We start from the raw sequence: 16,543 nt of genomic DNA, 5'->3' as shown, positions 1-16,543 counted from the left end.
TATATGTTAGAGTACATTTCATGTTATAGTATGCTATGCTATGTTATACTGCATACACCTTAATAAGTCAAGAGGAACTAATAAGAATAATTTCAGTTGAGTGCCGTACTAGCCTCCTAGTTGAGAGGTAATCCAGTTTCCGAACTTCCTAGTTGAGAGGTAATTCAGAGTCTCCTAGATGAGAGGTACTTTGGTCCAAGTGAGGCATTCAGTTTAGTTTTAATTACGGAGTAGATAAGGGCCTTATGAACCCTCACGTCACGTATATCGCATGCAATGGTTCGAGCGCTCGGGCCCATTGGTAAGAAAGATAAGACCAGATAATAAATCTATGATAAGAAATCATAACTCAGCATAATCAGTTCATGCATATCATTCATGTGAACTTTCAGTTATTTTGCGAGTAATAGTTTCTAGTTGCTGAGTGAAAGCTCATTTCGGAGTATTTATACTATAGGTAAGCAACTTGCACATAATGCTTGATGGACTGGTGAGGCAGCGGACGAGCGAAGTGGAGGTTGGGGAATGGATACCGCACGCAATTATTTTCGCAATAATTTAAATTTTTCAATAGATTTTTTTGAATATGTCTATGAACTTGTGTTTTGGAAGTTTGTAATATGATTGTTAAGTTTGTGTAAGCTAGCAGGATTTTGAGAAGTAAATATACACCTATGTGTAAATTTATGCTTTAGAAAAGGAATTATTTTTGAAGTATAAACACTTTGCTATATTCAAAAGTGGAAACCAGAATTTATGTTGTTACAATAAGTTTATAAAAAAAGATATGGTTTTTTAAGAGAAAGAAACTTATGTTTAAAATGTTACAGCATTCGTTATAGACTTTTTATTTTAAAAAAAAAAAATGCTACAACATTCTATATAGCCTTTTAAAAAAAATGTACCTCAAATTTTAGGGAGTTTCAGAAAGTATATGTTAAAGTTAGTTTCAATTACGGCCATAGAGTAGGGTCATTACATTAATAAAGACAGAGGTGTCAATTTCATGAATGAATGCATCCTCTTTAAATATTACAACCATTCACATAAAGGTACCTTTTCAATATAAATGTATCTTTTCATGGATTAATACACCTATTACAATAGTTATATATATTGCTAATTGGTGTTCAGATATGTATGAAAACATATTACCAATGGATGTAATGGTTTGAAACTAGATCACATAGACTCATGAAAACATTATTTTCTGCCGAATTTCTATTGCAGCGGATGTTTTCCCACTACAGCCGCAAATGGACCCGAGACCTGGAAACATTTCGGCTGTAGCCGGTTTGGCCGAATCAAAGCAGTTTTTCCGCTGCGGCGTTTTGAAGTTCCTTTAACACGAGTTTTCATGTTTTAATACTCAAACAACTTGTGATCTTGATCAAGACATATTAGAATCTCTCTAACAATCCCTCATTAGATTGTAATATTTCTCCAAAATTAACAACGATAAACACACACATACATGAAGGTATCTTTTGATTTTAACCTCCAATTAGTGACTATACTTCAAAATATTCACAAGACAATAGTGTGCTTTGCATTAAATTGTCTCTTGAGTAAATACCAGAAATATATCACATATGTGTATTCCCAGACTTAAAATCGGTTCTAATCGTTTAGCACTATTCCGGTCATGTACTCTATCTTGGATTCATGAACATTTACAAGACTAAACTACGGTTTTGTTGGGAACGACACCATTCCTTATGTTCACTTAGGTGAAGTTTTGAATTATATCTCTAGCTATTATGAGACTCAAAGTCCATTAAGAGTATAAACTCAACCTCAACCTCAACCACGTAGCTATTTTACACCGACATCTTGGAAGGGACTAGTTAAATTTCGGTGCTAACCCGGTCACATAAGAATGACTTGTTCTTACCCATTTAACTATGGAATACCGGTACAACTACTACATAGTTGGGTTACCATCATCGGTGACTCTTTTAAAGAAAGATTTCAGTCCTATTCCACTAGATGTTTCTACGACTAAGTCTCTTGAAAGACCTTTCGTCAAAGGATCCACTAGGTTCTTATTTGTCCTAACATAAACAATATTGATAACACCATTAGTTATTAATTGTTTCACATATTCATGTCTTAAGCTAATATGTCTAGATTTCTCATTATAAACTTTGTTATAAGCTCTAGACAAAGTTGCTTCACTATCACAGTACAAAGAAATAGCTGGCATCGGTTGTGGCCACAACTCAATATCAAACAATATATTTCTAGCCATTCTGCTTCTTTGCCTGCAGCGGCAAGTGCTATAAACTCACTCACCATCGTAGAATGAGTTATGCATGTTTGTTTCTTAGAATCCCAAGAAACGGCTCCTCCTGCAATTGTGAAAATCCAACCTGATGTGGATTTGTTATATCACTTACACTTGTTACCCAACTTGCATCTGAGTACCCTTCAAGTACCGTCGGATAGTCATTATATGACAAACTTAAATTAAGGGTTCTTTTAAGATATCCAAATAATCTACCAATTGCATTCCAATGTTCAATACCCGGGTTACTCGTGAACCTAGACATTTTGCGTACCGCAAATGCTATGTCGGGTCTTGTACAATGCATAGCATACATTAAACTACCAATCACACTAGTATATTCAAGCTGTGCCACCGTTCGGCCTGCATTCTCTAATAATTTAATACTAGAATCATATATGGTATTCGCTTCTTTAAACTTCAAATGATTGAATTTAAGAAGCACCTTCTCAATATAATGAAATTGACACAACGAGTAACCCCTACTATGCTTCCTCACTTTTACACCTAAGATAGTATCTACCTCACCAAGATCTTTCATCTTAAATTGTGAAGTTAGATATTTCTTAGTATCATTTACCCCTTGCATGTTTGTTCCAAAGATAAGCAAGTCATCAACATATAAACATATAATCACACCATAATTGTTTGTAAATTTAGAGTATATGCATTTATCCGCATTATTATGCTTAAAACCATGAGATAAAATGACATTATCAAATTTCTCCAGCCATTGTTTTGGTGCTTGCTTTAAACCATAAAGCGACTTGACAAACTTGTAAACCTTCTTCTCATTTCCAGGCAATACGAACCCTTCGGATTGTTCCATATAGATTTCCTCATCAAGATCACCATTTAGGAAAGCCGTTTTAACATCCATTTGATGCACATACAAATTATATATTGATGCAATTACAAATAGCACTCTTATGGATGTCAATCTAGTTACCGGAGCATATGTATCGAAATAGTCTATACCACGCTTTTATTTAAAGCCCTTGGCTACTAATCTAGCCTTGAATATTTGTATAGACCCATCGGTATTGTACTTTCTTCTAAACATCCATTTGTTGCTCATTGGTTTTGATCGCGGAGGGAGATCAACCAAGATCCAAGTTTGATTCGACATAATAGAATACATTTCATCATTCACGGCCTCTCTCCAAAAGGAGGCATCCCTTGAAGACATAGATTCACTAAATGTCTTTAGATCTTCTTCTACATTAAGCAACAATGATATTTTATTAAGTATACCATTTCTATCTCCTTCAACCAAAAAGGTTAAAACTTGAGATGAAATAAAATCCGGTGCTAAGTCCTTTTCTTTTCTTCCATGTTGACTTCTCCTCGGTTCGAAAGTTGTTATAGACTTTTTCCTCTTATTAGTGGAGGTACCGGGAGTATCAACACATGGTTGATCAACATTAGATTCTAATTTAGTAGAAGAATCAAGGCTAAACTTGTTCTCAATAAATTCAAAATCTATTGATTTCACAATCACATTAGAATCTAGATTCAATAATATATATGCTTTGTAATTTTTTAGCATATCCTACGAAAACACTTTTAATTCCTCTAGCACCTAACTTTGATGATTTAGGGTCAATCACTCTATTAAAGGCTAGACATCCCCACACCCTTAAATACATCAAGTTTGGGTTTCTTCCTTTCCATACTTCATATGAAGATGCATGTGTTTTCATAGATGTAATTCTATTGCGAACATGACATGTAGTATGTAAAGCTCCCCCCCCCCCCCCCCCTAAATTATTAGGCAATTTAGCATTAAGAAGCATAGAGTTAATCATATTGGTAAAAATCCTATTCTTTCTTTCAGCCAATCCATTTTGTTGAGGAGTAAAAGGGGTTGACCTTTGGTGAATAATACCATGCTTTACACATAACGCATCAAATTCATTTAAGAAATATTCACCACCTCTATCACTTCGAACCATTTAGATCTTCTTATCTTTTTGGTTCTCAACTTCAGCCTTATAAATTTTACATTTATCAAAGGCTTCATCTTTTGTTCAAAGTAAATACACATAAGTGTATCTAGAACAATCATCAATGAAAGTGATAAAGTATCTCTTTCCTCGTCTTGTCAAAAGACCATTATACTCACAAATATCGATATGAATCATATCCAATATTTGAGTATTTCGTTCGGCTCTAGGAAAAGGTTTCTTAGTCATTTTTGCTTGTATGCAAATTTCACACTTATCATTTTTAACATCTTTACAATTAATCAAACTATGTTTAGACATATATTTTAAAGATCTAAAATTTAAGTGTACTAAACATGCATGTCACACATCAAAAGAGTCAACAATATAAAGAGAATTCATATAATCTTTATTATTACTGCTAAGTTTGTACATGCCATCACAAGAGTATCCCTTTCCCACAAAGATCCCATTCTTAGATTCAATACAATTATTGCCCTTAAGTACAATCTTAAGCCCATTCTTACACATTAGACTAGCGAATACAAGATTTTTCCTAATGTCAGGTAGATGAAGAACATTGTTCAAAGTAAGCTTCTTTCCGGAAGTAAAGTTGATCTCCACCACTCATCTCCCAGCAACCATCACTGTATCATTATTCCTCATGAGAACCGTTTGTCCTTCATTTTCCACTTTGTATGATGAGAATAAATTCTTGTCATTACCAATGTAGATTGTGGCACCGGAATCAAGCCACCATTCGGAGGATTTAGTTGCAGCCATGTTAGTTTTGGTAATCATGTCAATTTTCATTTCCGAGACCATAACACAAATGTCTTTGGATTTCTCTTCAACAGTATTGGTCTTGTTGGTGTTAACATCTTCCTTTTTCTTCTTGTATCTTGTGACAACCATCAATCCTTTGAGGCACAAGGCCAAGAAAGGGTAAGTTGTGCAGTTCCACATCGCCTGTGGATGACAATAGGTCATGGTTTATAAGGAATGACACCACTTCCCAATGGTATGAGGCCTTTTAGGGTGAAGCCCAAGAGCAAAACCGTGCAGGCTCAAGCCCAAAACGGACAATATCATAACATGTGAAGGTGCGGGTTGTTACATATGGTATCAGAGCCTCTACTCAGTCAGAAATATGGCCAACGAGGACGTTGGGCCCCATGAGGAGGGGTGATTGCTATGATTTTGAGTATAGGTTTTTATTAGACTCTATGTTAGTCATAGTTGTTATTTAATTGTTTTGTTTTGTATCTTCTTAGAAAGCATGCTATAGGGGTTAGCAATTTTGGTAATTGAATTAATAATTGAATTATTGGTTCTTGTACAACCTAGAAACATGCTAGGATTTATTTATAATCATTTATATGATTGGGTCATGTGATTCTTTTGATCGTCATTTTGTAGGTATAAGATGTATATCTATGCACATATTTATATTTCTTTAAGTATTAGAAACATGTTATAGAGCTGAATAATAAATGGATTGCTGTATATACATGTTAAGGATGATAGTTTTGTATTTTATAGAATTTTTGGTGAATTTTCATCCTAGTTTGAGTGCCGGAATTTTTTCAGGTTTCATGTTCTGATTTTAAAACAGTATCTGAGAGAACAAACGAACTCCATTTTTAACAAATAAGATGTTTTTGGAAAGATCTTGATGTTTATTTTTATTTGGCGTCAGTTTCAGGTCGTTTTGAGTTTTCTATGATTTGTTATGAATTTTTATAGAGATAAAGGTCAGACTATCAGTTTTTGTAAGATTTGAAAATTTTGTGTAATTACTGGGATTTTTGTGTCTTGATGTTATTAAATGATGGAATTGGCCTTTTAGGCGCTGTTTTAATATGATTGATGGATTTAATGAATTAATATTTTTTAATTTTATTATATTTATGATTTATGGCATGAACGATTTTAGAAGTGAGCACCCGAGGACCTCATTCGTCGCGTCACCGTTGGAAAAATTAATTCAACGTGATGTTAGAATTAACTAAATATAATACCATAACATTATTCTAGTTAATTCCTAATGTCTATTTCTACGAATTTGTCAGTTACAAAAATGGGTGTTTGAAAGTTAAGATAATTGTGACGGCCCATCGAGGGTCATTACAGATGTGGTATTAGAGCCTCTACCCAATCAGAAACATGGCCAACGAGGACATTGGGCCCCCATGAGGAGGGGTGATTGTGAGAACCATCAATCCCTTGAAGCACAAGGCCAAGAAAAGGTAAGTTGTGCAGTCCCACATTGCCTGGGGATGAAGATAGGTCATGGTCTATAAGGAATGACACCACCTCCCAATGGTATGAGGCCTTTTGGGGTGAAGCCCAAGAGCAAAACCGTGCGGGCTCAGGCCCAAAGCGGACAATATCATACCAGGTGAGGGTGCGGGTTATTACATAGAATATGAGGCCTTTTGGGGTGAAGTCCAAGAGCAAAACCGTGCGAGCTCAGGCCCAAAGCGGACAATATCATACCAGGTGGGGGTACGGGTCGTTACATATCTGCAGTCATTTTGGCGATGACCTTTCTTTCCATAAAAGAAACAATTTCCATAAAATTTATTTTGGCCATTACTGGGCTTTTTGAACTTCTTGTCATTATTGACTTTAAAGTTCTTAGAAAACTTACTAGCTTCGGCAACATTAATCTTAGAGGGCTCTATAATCTTGCCCTTGGGATCACGAGACTTAGACTCTTCTTCGATCCTCAAGTGTTTTTATAATTCCTATAAAGTTATGTCATCTCTCCTATGAATGAGTTTCTTTCTATAACCATTCCAACTTTGAGGCAATTTAGCAATAATTGCCCCCACTTGAAATGATTCAGAAATTTCAACTTTCAATTCATGAAGCTTAGTAACAATAACTTGCAATTCATGTATTTGATCTAGAACGGACTTGGTATCAACCATGACAAATTCAAGATATTTCAAGATGAGGAATTTGTCTGTACATTCCTTCTCAGTTTTGTACTTGTATTTGAGAGCGTTCCAAATCTCCACCGGAGACTCCATCGAGTTGTAGAGATCGTAGAGCCTATCGGAGAGATTGTTGAGAATGTGACCTGGCAAATGACGTCATCATCTTTATGCTTCTTCATTGCAGCCTTCAAGTCTTCAGAATCATCCTCCTTCGGTTCCGGAAGAGGCTCCAACTTCAGATCAAGCACATAGGCAATCTTGAGCATGGTGAGAAGAAAGAACAACTTTCCTTTCCAGCAGGTGAAATTGGTACCATCAAATCTATCAAGGTGGACATTCGGATTGAGGAAAGACGTCATGTTCTTTTCAACCTCCATTGCAGCAAGTTAAAATCTTAAAGATTGTTAAAGAATTTGAGTGTAGAGGGTGAAAAGAATGCAGAAAATAAGAGAGGGTTTGAGGCGTATAAGAATACTTTCCTTTAAGATTTTATTTGCCCTCACTTCTCAAAGTTTGCTAATGAGTTTTAATGGAAAATTACCTCCAAGATACAACAAACCCTTGAACACAATATCTAGCAATAATATTGAGTTTCAGAACATTCAATTAAATTCTCTAAATTTTCTGGAGAATTAATAAAGACAGGGGTGCCATTTCATGAATGAATGCATCCTCTTTAAACATTACAACCATTCACATAAAGGTACCTTTTCAGTGTACATGTATCTTTTCATGGATTAATTCACCTATTACAATAGTTATATCTATTGCTAATTGGTGTTCATATATGTATGAAAACATATTACCAATGGATGTAATGGTTCAAAATGCTTTAGATCACATAAACTCATGAAAACATTGTTTTTTGTCAAATTTTCGCTGCAGCGGATGTTTCCCACTGCAGCTGCAAACAGACCCAAGACATGCAAACATTTCAGCTGCAGTCAAAATATTTCAGCTGCAGCTTGTTTGGCCGAATCAAAGCAGTTTGTCCGCTGCAGCATTTTGAAGTCCCTTTAACACGAGTTTTCATGTTTTAATACTAAAACAACTTATGATCTTGATCAAGACATATTACAATCTCTCTAACATAGCCCACAACAGTAATATGATTAGCTAAAGAAAGATTGAACTCCAAAAATAGTTGTCTCAGTCAGTTGTTGTTTGCTACAATATTACTTCTAAATTTCATGAAATATGACAGCTAAGTACTAAGTGAAAGGAGAACAAAAATATTAATGGACATATATAGCCCCCAAAAGGCCCCATTGATGAACAAAAATACATCTCCTTTTCTTTTGGATATACTATGTAACCCAATCTCAATGGTTAAATAGTGGGAACGAAAATGTCTTTTGTCGAAATCATTTCAATAATTGAAATCATTTCTTTATAGTATCCAATGACTGAGATTTGTGTTGCATGATAAAAATTTGCATTGTTAAAGAGCTGCCCAGTTGGGTTCATTAATTCGAATTTCTTTAGTATGAGGAGTGAACCAAGTTCAAATCCATATTAGGTAAGTACATGGTCCAGATTTTATTTATCGTTTAAATTAAGTATGAACTGTTCAATTTAAAATTTAGTTCCCTTCCTCCTCTCTTATAACTTTTTAAACCATTTTTAAATAGTAAAATTATGTTCATGCTTTATGCTCTCTACACTTATCTAAACACAAATTTAAATTTTATTCGCTATTCAGATATATAATTTAACCGTACATTTAAACATTAGTTCGTATTATAATTTAAACCACACCATTTAAATTTTACTTAGATCAACATAATTTTAACTAGCAAACTAACAAACCAAGCGGGGTGTTGGTGATTTTGATAGGCATGAAAGCACGTTCTCTTGAACATTATTATTGCACGCTATAGGAACTACGTACAACTTGTCGACAATCCTAAGTTGGATAGGTATCTGTATTTGTGAGATTCCTTTGATACCAAGTCATGTGACTAAATTTTCCAGCAAAGAAAGAAAAGTCATCCGGACTAAAGTATTATAATTATTGGTGCATCTTTTATAAATTTCATGATTACCAATATTATCTTTCACGTCATTTATTGGACATTCGCAATATTATTATTACTTTTGATGAGGAACTGGCTTGTAAATTTACATTAATGTGAGTGCAGAGCTTTTAGTATTTGGCTGATGTAGATAAGGCAACAATATCTTTAGAGCTCGTTTAGTTCGCTGATTCGAGTTTTTAATTTGAGTTGATATGTAACGTTATGTGAGAGTTTTTTACAATAGTAAAAAAATTAGATGTAACTATTTTTGAGAGTTTTTTACTGTAACAAAACTCGAATTCTAAACTCTAATCAGCGAAATAAACTGAGGTTAATGTTGACAAGGCCTAATAATTGGCTTCATAATATGTTCTCTCTCTGTTAAAGTAATATGTTCTTGTTTTCCCTTGGGCAATTGGTTCGGTTTATTTTATTCTCCCAAATATACTTATTGCTATCTGTTTGCTATGTTATATGCTTAACTATTTACTATATTTCCATGTGACTAGATACTAGGTGCAATGGATAGCAATAGGTAGGTCAATAGGAATGAAGAAAGAGATGGAATGTTCGAGGAATAAAGGTTATTTGTTCTTTCTATAGATTGATAGATAGATAGATATAATATAAGAATTGTCTCTGATCTGGTACCGAATTATAACAACACATGTATATATTTTTTTTTAAAAAATGTGTATATTTCTTCCTAAAATATGTATATTTTCTTTTAAAACATGTATAATGTGGGGAAACATTTATAAATTATTTAAACATCTATACACACATTTTTAGATGAAATATATACATATTTTTAAAAGAAATATACATGTGCCGCTCTAATTCAGTACCAAATTAAAGACTTTATCTATATATAAATAAGGTTCTATTATGTAATTATAACCATATGAATTATTCAAGTTTTGATCATTATGGCTTCCCGAGATTTATTCCAAACGAGTCAGAAAATGAGCAACAAGGAGAAAGTTGAGGCAGCACTTTTTCCCCGCAATAAACAATGCCCTTTTGAATACATAGAAGTATATTATACAACTAATATAATAACCGTGCATGAATCTGAACCAAATCATGAAACATTGACAAGCCAAAGCCTTTGACTTAGAAAAGAACTCTCTATCTGATATATATCGTAGCCGCTTTTTTTTTTTTTTTTTTTTTTTTTTTTTTTTTTTTGAAAAAAATGTCCACTAACTCATTGAGGCGCATGTTCCATGGACGTCCTCAAAAACAGGAGACCTAGGGGGGATTTAACTGAAAAGCTACCCCCCAAGTGTTTGGTCCTTTTTCAAATCCCATTGGACAACTTTGCGCCATCCAAGCCCACAAAGGTAGTAATAGTACTCCAATAATACTATCACTACTAAATTATTTATTAAATTTTAGTCATCAGATGATGTCACAACACGTTAAATACTCCAATAATACTATCATTATTAAATTATTTATCAAATTTTGATCGTTAAATGATGTCACAACAAGTTAAAGTTGATAAAATTAATAATTTAGTTAGTTACATATATTTATTTATTTTATCTATTAAAAGTTGAGAATTCAGCTACTATATTGATTTTAGCATCAAAATTTGATAACTAAGTTGGTGTTCATAGTATAACTCCTTTAGTTACTTTCAAATTCTCATAACTTAGCCGGAGAGAACTCTAGATTAATATTGCACTGTGTCAAGCCCGACGAATGATGTCTCTTAAACAGTTGGGTTGAAAAGATGTTATTGGGAGGCAGCCAAAAGTATAGAGTCCATAATGTTAAATTGAGTCCACTACAAGTCAGTGTCTCTCAAAATGTCAACAATGTCATGCCACTTATCCTAAAGGGATATTTCCAAGTGCACAACAGAAAGCATAGTGTTCTATTAGCCAATAATAATAACAACAACAACAACAACAATAATAATAATGAAATAATAATAATAATAATCATAATATTCAAAATATGCCTGTGTTTAATATCACTTTGTCTGTTTATTATAAAAATGCCCAAAACATCCATGTATTTATGAAATCAAACTCAAAATACCTTTTGAAGCAATTATTTTTTTTTTAAATGCTACGATTATCCTTCCAAACCTTTATTAGATACAATTTAAGACATTATTAAGTCAAAATATCAAATAAAATCAATATTAAAACAATGAAAAACTATCAAAATAATTGAAGTATTTATTTGATTAGAATATTTATTTGAACATTTTTAATATTTTTATTTAATATAGATTGGTAAAGTAATCTTGATGTTTTAAAAAATGTAATTGTATATTTTGAGTCTAGTTTATAAACACAGGGTGTTTTGAGCGTTTATATAGTAAAAGAGGCAAAATGGTACTCATGTTTACACATTTTTAAAAAAAAAAAAAAAAAAAAAAAAAAGGGGGGTGTTGTAAAAAAGCTTGCTTACCATGAAAATGAGTGAAAAGGATGATAGTTTGAGTAATAGAAAAATGGTTGCGGTGAGGATTTCAACATCGGTTGCTCAACAATAAAGATCGAATGTCATGTACAATGATCATGGTTGCTGAATGGCAATTGATGTCGAAAGCCTTTTTTAGGCGCTTTCAACATCAGTTGCTAAGACAACAAACATGAAAAGCATAGTACGTCAATTAAATTGCCGACTATTTAAAAGATGGCAGCTCTTGATGTGTTGTCAACTTATTAAGGTCACAGCTGAATTTAAATTAAAAATTTAAATCAACAAAATAAATGGACGGATGTGTAAGAATTAACATTTTCATCTCATTTCTTATATTTTGTGGCCTTGACTTTTTAAGGGTGTGTTCAGCGGCCCTACAAATTTAAAAAAAGATAACTTGAGTTTTAATTTTATTTAAGTTCATGTTCTTTTAAGTTTGAAGTCGAGTTTGGGATTAAAACTCAAGTTTAAGTTTTTCTTTCGACTCGTGTTCAGAAACTCAAACTCAAATTAATGAATAATATTTTTTCTATTATTAAAAATACTATAATTTTTTCGTTTTAATCCTGATTGAGATGATATTTTTTTTCCCACCCATATAACCTATTAAAATTTTTCATCACCATTGAGTTTTTATTAAAATACTATCTAAATATAAATTTAAGTTTTGACTTACTCAAACACAAATTCAAAAAGATTCTTATCTCAAATTATAACTTAAATGTGCACAATCAAATACAAACTCAAATTGCAATTTTAACTTAAATTATAATTCAAATTCAACTCAAAAACTACGTTCAAATCACATTTTAAAAAAACAGACTCTAAGTCTTCATAACTCATTTTATATCTAAATAGAAGATTAGAGAGAAATAAATTATTATTTTTTTGTTAGCCTCCATAAAAGTGAACGTGCTCAAAAAGCAAACTTGTACCGATAAAGTATGCCTCCAAGCAAACGGTGCCAAGTGATTTTGGCAATGGGACGGTATGATTGCGACGGAGGTGCAATTATATAGGTCAAGAAAAACGACAAAGATAGTGGTGGCTGCAGAGACGAAGAAAGCACTTACAATCACATTAGCAGATGAATGTCATCGATTAAGGTCAAATCACATGACTAATCAAGTCAGCCTTGATTGTGTGAACTCAGATTAACATGTTTTTCTTCTAATTTGCCTTTTGTATTACTAATCATTATAACAATTCAGTGAATTGGGGTATAGGTCAGTCCACACAACAGCCCACCAATGACAAAGCTGTATGAAAGCGAGTTATGATTAATCTGACATCACTTTTTTCAGAAATAGTACACATTTTATTTATTTTTTTATATCAGCAAAAGGAGCGTTGAATTCAGAAAAAAAATAATAATAATTTTGCAACTGCACCCCCACACATGGACCGACGCACCCCCATATTTAGAATCTACGTGAAGGACGTCTGGCAGTTTCCCACATTGCCCACTTGGCATGACAAGATAGGCTGATCTCTTCCCACTTTGATACCCCTCCAAAACTCTAGCTAGCCTTAGCATGTTAATCTCCTATATATAGAAACCCAAAGGCCACGCAATTGTTCACTTCTTAAAAAAAAAACAAAAAAAACAAAAAAAAACCCACTCTCTCTAGTCTCTTCTATGAGAACCAAAAGAATGGCTAGTACCGTTGTCCTTGACCCAACTCTACGCATAAAACCCACCAAAAAAAACCCTCCAATATTCATCAACAACGTTGTGGAAGAAATTGAAGGTCTCATTCGAGTCTACAAAGAAGGAAAAGTCGAAAGACCCCAAATTGTTCCATGTGTTGAGGCCTCGTTTTTGTCACCAGAATATCAAGGAGTGGTGAATTCTAGGGACATTGTAATTGACAAGTCCAAAAATATTTGGGCACGGTTTTATGTCCCAATTAGTGTCACAAGCCAATTAGCCCATACTCGTAGTAATAATAATAAACTCCCTTTGCTAGTTTACTTCCATGGAGGTGGGTTTTGTGTTGGATCAGCTGCTTGGAGTTGCTACCACGAATTCTTGTCCAAATTATCCTCCAACTTAGGGTGCTTAATTATGTCGGTAAATTACCGTTTAGCCCCTGAAAACCCTCTCCCTACTGCTTATGAAGACGGGTTCAAATCCCTCAATTGGCTAAAGCAACAAGCAGCACCGGCGGCGGCGATGACGACAGTAAAAAGCCACAATAGTGAATGCTATTGGTGGTGGAGACACTGCGACTTCTCTAGAATCTTCCTAATTGGGGACAGTGCCGGCGCCAACATCACCCAACACTTAGCTACTAGTCTAGCTTCTTATAATCTTACACCTTTGACTTTTCGGGGATCGGTCCTCTTACAACCCTTTTTTGGGGGCAAGGCAAGGACCAACTCTGAAAGGCTTGTGGCACAGTCCCCGAGGTCCACATTGAGCCTGCAGGCGTCCGACACGTACTGGCGGCTGGCTCTGCCTCCGGGGGCCAACCGCGACCATCCGTGGTGCAATCCTTCGGCTAATTCGGAGAGTTTAAGACATGTTTTACCGGTGATGGTGTGTGTTTCGGAGATAGATATTTTGAGAGACAGGAATTTGGAGTTTTGTGCTGCTTTGAGCAAAGCCGGAAAGAAGGTGGAGTGTAAAGTGTACGAAGGTGTAGGGCATGCGTTTCAGATTCTGAGTAAGTCTGAGCTATCGCTGATGAGATCAAATCAAATGATGGCTCATATTAAGGCCTTCATTAGTCGATACTAATATACTAGCTAATTAATGTCTAATGTAGAAAATTATTCTCCGCTAATTTTTCACCGTCCTGCGTAGAAAGCTCGTGTGTATTTCATTTTGTTTAAATAGAAGATCTTGCTGTATAAACCATCATGTATGTATATTTTCCCACAAAAGAAAACGTGTATATGTATATTGTATAAACTTCGAAAGCAGTCATTACATTTATTTTCTTTTTTTCTTTTTGAAATTTTTACGGCAGGAATTATCTTTTTTTTTTCTTTATCATATCAGTTGTTGTTTTAGTTGCATTACAGTTTGATAAACAATTAGAAACAATTTTTAACTTTTAATAGTTTGATCTACCGCCATTAGAAACTGTTTTATATTAAGCGCCGTAAATTTTTGCTTAGGGTACTCACAGTTAAATAATTAAAAAATTAATTCAGCAGCTAAAGTAGCATATTCTAGCGATTCATTGTTTTTAGTTGAGAATAAGTAGCTAAATATATTTTCTTTCTATAGGAAAAGGGAGTTCCTCACTCCTCATTAAACTCGTGGACAATTATAAGGCTTGTGGACAATTACATGATACAAGTTATGAAAAAAGAATCCCAATAAAATTTAAAATTTTTTTTTTTTTTTTTTTTTTTTTTTTGTGAGAATTTACGGTAGAATATGAAAAAAAAAAAAAAAAAATCCTACTGATAAGAGTTTTATTTGAACCGTCTGATTTATATAATATGCTGTTAGTGTTGCATATTTTTCATGTTTTGATGTGATTTTATTTAAATCTAACATTATAAAACACGCACTATTAGACAGAGTCTACCTCCTTTGAATTAACTAGCATGTTGTACTATCTAAAGAAAATTCGTGTCCATCTAGCTAGTGGAAAGCCCTCAAGAGATTAAGTTCTATGGGACTTGACATGATGAATGTGGAGCTACAGAGGTTGTCTCATAAAAGTTGAGTGGCCCTATGTTCTAGTTGAGAGGGTCACTTATTAGTGTTTACTGTTAAGGATCATCTTTCCACAGCAACAAAAAAAAGAAAAAAAGAAAAAAAAAAGTATTGTGTCATATGCACCAAATGGACCTCATGTTATGTGACTCAGCTACTATGTAACACGCTCTAACTCAATTATTACTAGGGGGGACCTTTACTCGCTGAGAAGCCAATAATATAAGAGGATGTTTTACATAATAGTTCTTGTACATTTAACTAACTAACGGGTACATATAAGATGGGGTCTCATATTAGAATAATGTTGAAGACATTAATTTTAAACCCCAACTTTTATTTTGATTAAAAAAAATCAACTTTTATGTGCTAACTAATGTGAAATATGAGTTGTCATATTTATATTAATAGGAGTTTAAAACATTATTATGTCAATTCATGATAAAAAAAAATACGTATAACAATTCACATGACATAGTATTTTTATCGTTTGACTTGATCAAAATTACATTAAAATAAAAGGATATATATATATATAATATAAATCTATTGATCCAATGGTAAAAATCACTTACCTTGTTTAAGCTTAGATCCAACTTTTGTTATGTCATGAACTTTATTAATGTCAGCAACTAATGACAAGACATATTACATGGTTTTGCTTTGGCAATCTTTGTCGTGTTTGCTTTCAGTTACATTTGGAGACATTCTCTTGGCTCCCTTCACCTTTACTTCCTTTATGTAGGTGGACACATCACACACGGCCACGTGAAATAAAACATATTGTCCATGTCTAGTATATATATGAATAGGTAAAGTACATGTATGCATATATATATATATATATATATATATATATATATAATTATATATATATATATAATTGTTGTACTTCTTGCCCTTCGTGAGCTTGCTTCCATGATCGATCTTTAATTCTCCGACTTCACATGCATGCATGAAGATGCAATATATATGTATAAAGACGCTAGAAATTAACTTAACTAATCAACTTATAGCTTATTTGTAGGAGGAACTTTTTGTCTTTGCAAGCCTGTGTATTTGTATATTTATAAGTCGTCATGATAAAAAGGAGAAAACGGTAAACCCCCATTTTTGCTGAAAGTAGATTGATTCACCGGTTTAGTAATTAGGCTGCTCCGTCAACAATTAATATTTGACTTCGTTAAAATATATATTATGCTATAAAAAATTAACGTTCATATTGC

At 33.6% G+C, this 16,543-nt stretch overlaps 1 protein-coding gene across 1 annotated transcript; it reads left to right on the top strand.

Annotated features, from left to right (window-relative positions):
• Positions 1 to 13,147: 13,147 nt before the first annotated feature.
• LOC21391252 (probable carboxylesterase 6) lies at positions 13,148 to 14,601 on the top strand. The gene has a single exon (XM_010104536.2). It carries the CDS (start codon positions 13,281 to 13,283, stop codon positions 14,382 to 14,384), a length of 1,104 nt encoding a protein of 367 aa, XP_010102838.2. The 5' UTR covers positions 13,148 to 13,280; the 3' UTR covers positions 14,385 to 14,601.
• The last annotated feature ends 1,942 nt before the right edge of the window (positions 14,602 to 16,543 follow it).

This window comes from Morus notabilis, unplaced genomic scaffold (genome assembly GCF_000414095.1).
Source record: "Morus notabilis unplaced genomic scaffold, ASM41409v2 Scaffold349, whole genome shotgun sequence".
Taxonomy (NCBI): Eukaryota; Viridiplantae; Streptophyta; class Magnoliopsida; order Rosales; family Moraceae; genus Morus; species Morus notabilis.
This window is presented reverse-complemented; position numbering and strand designations above follow the sequence as displayed.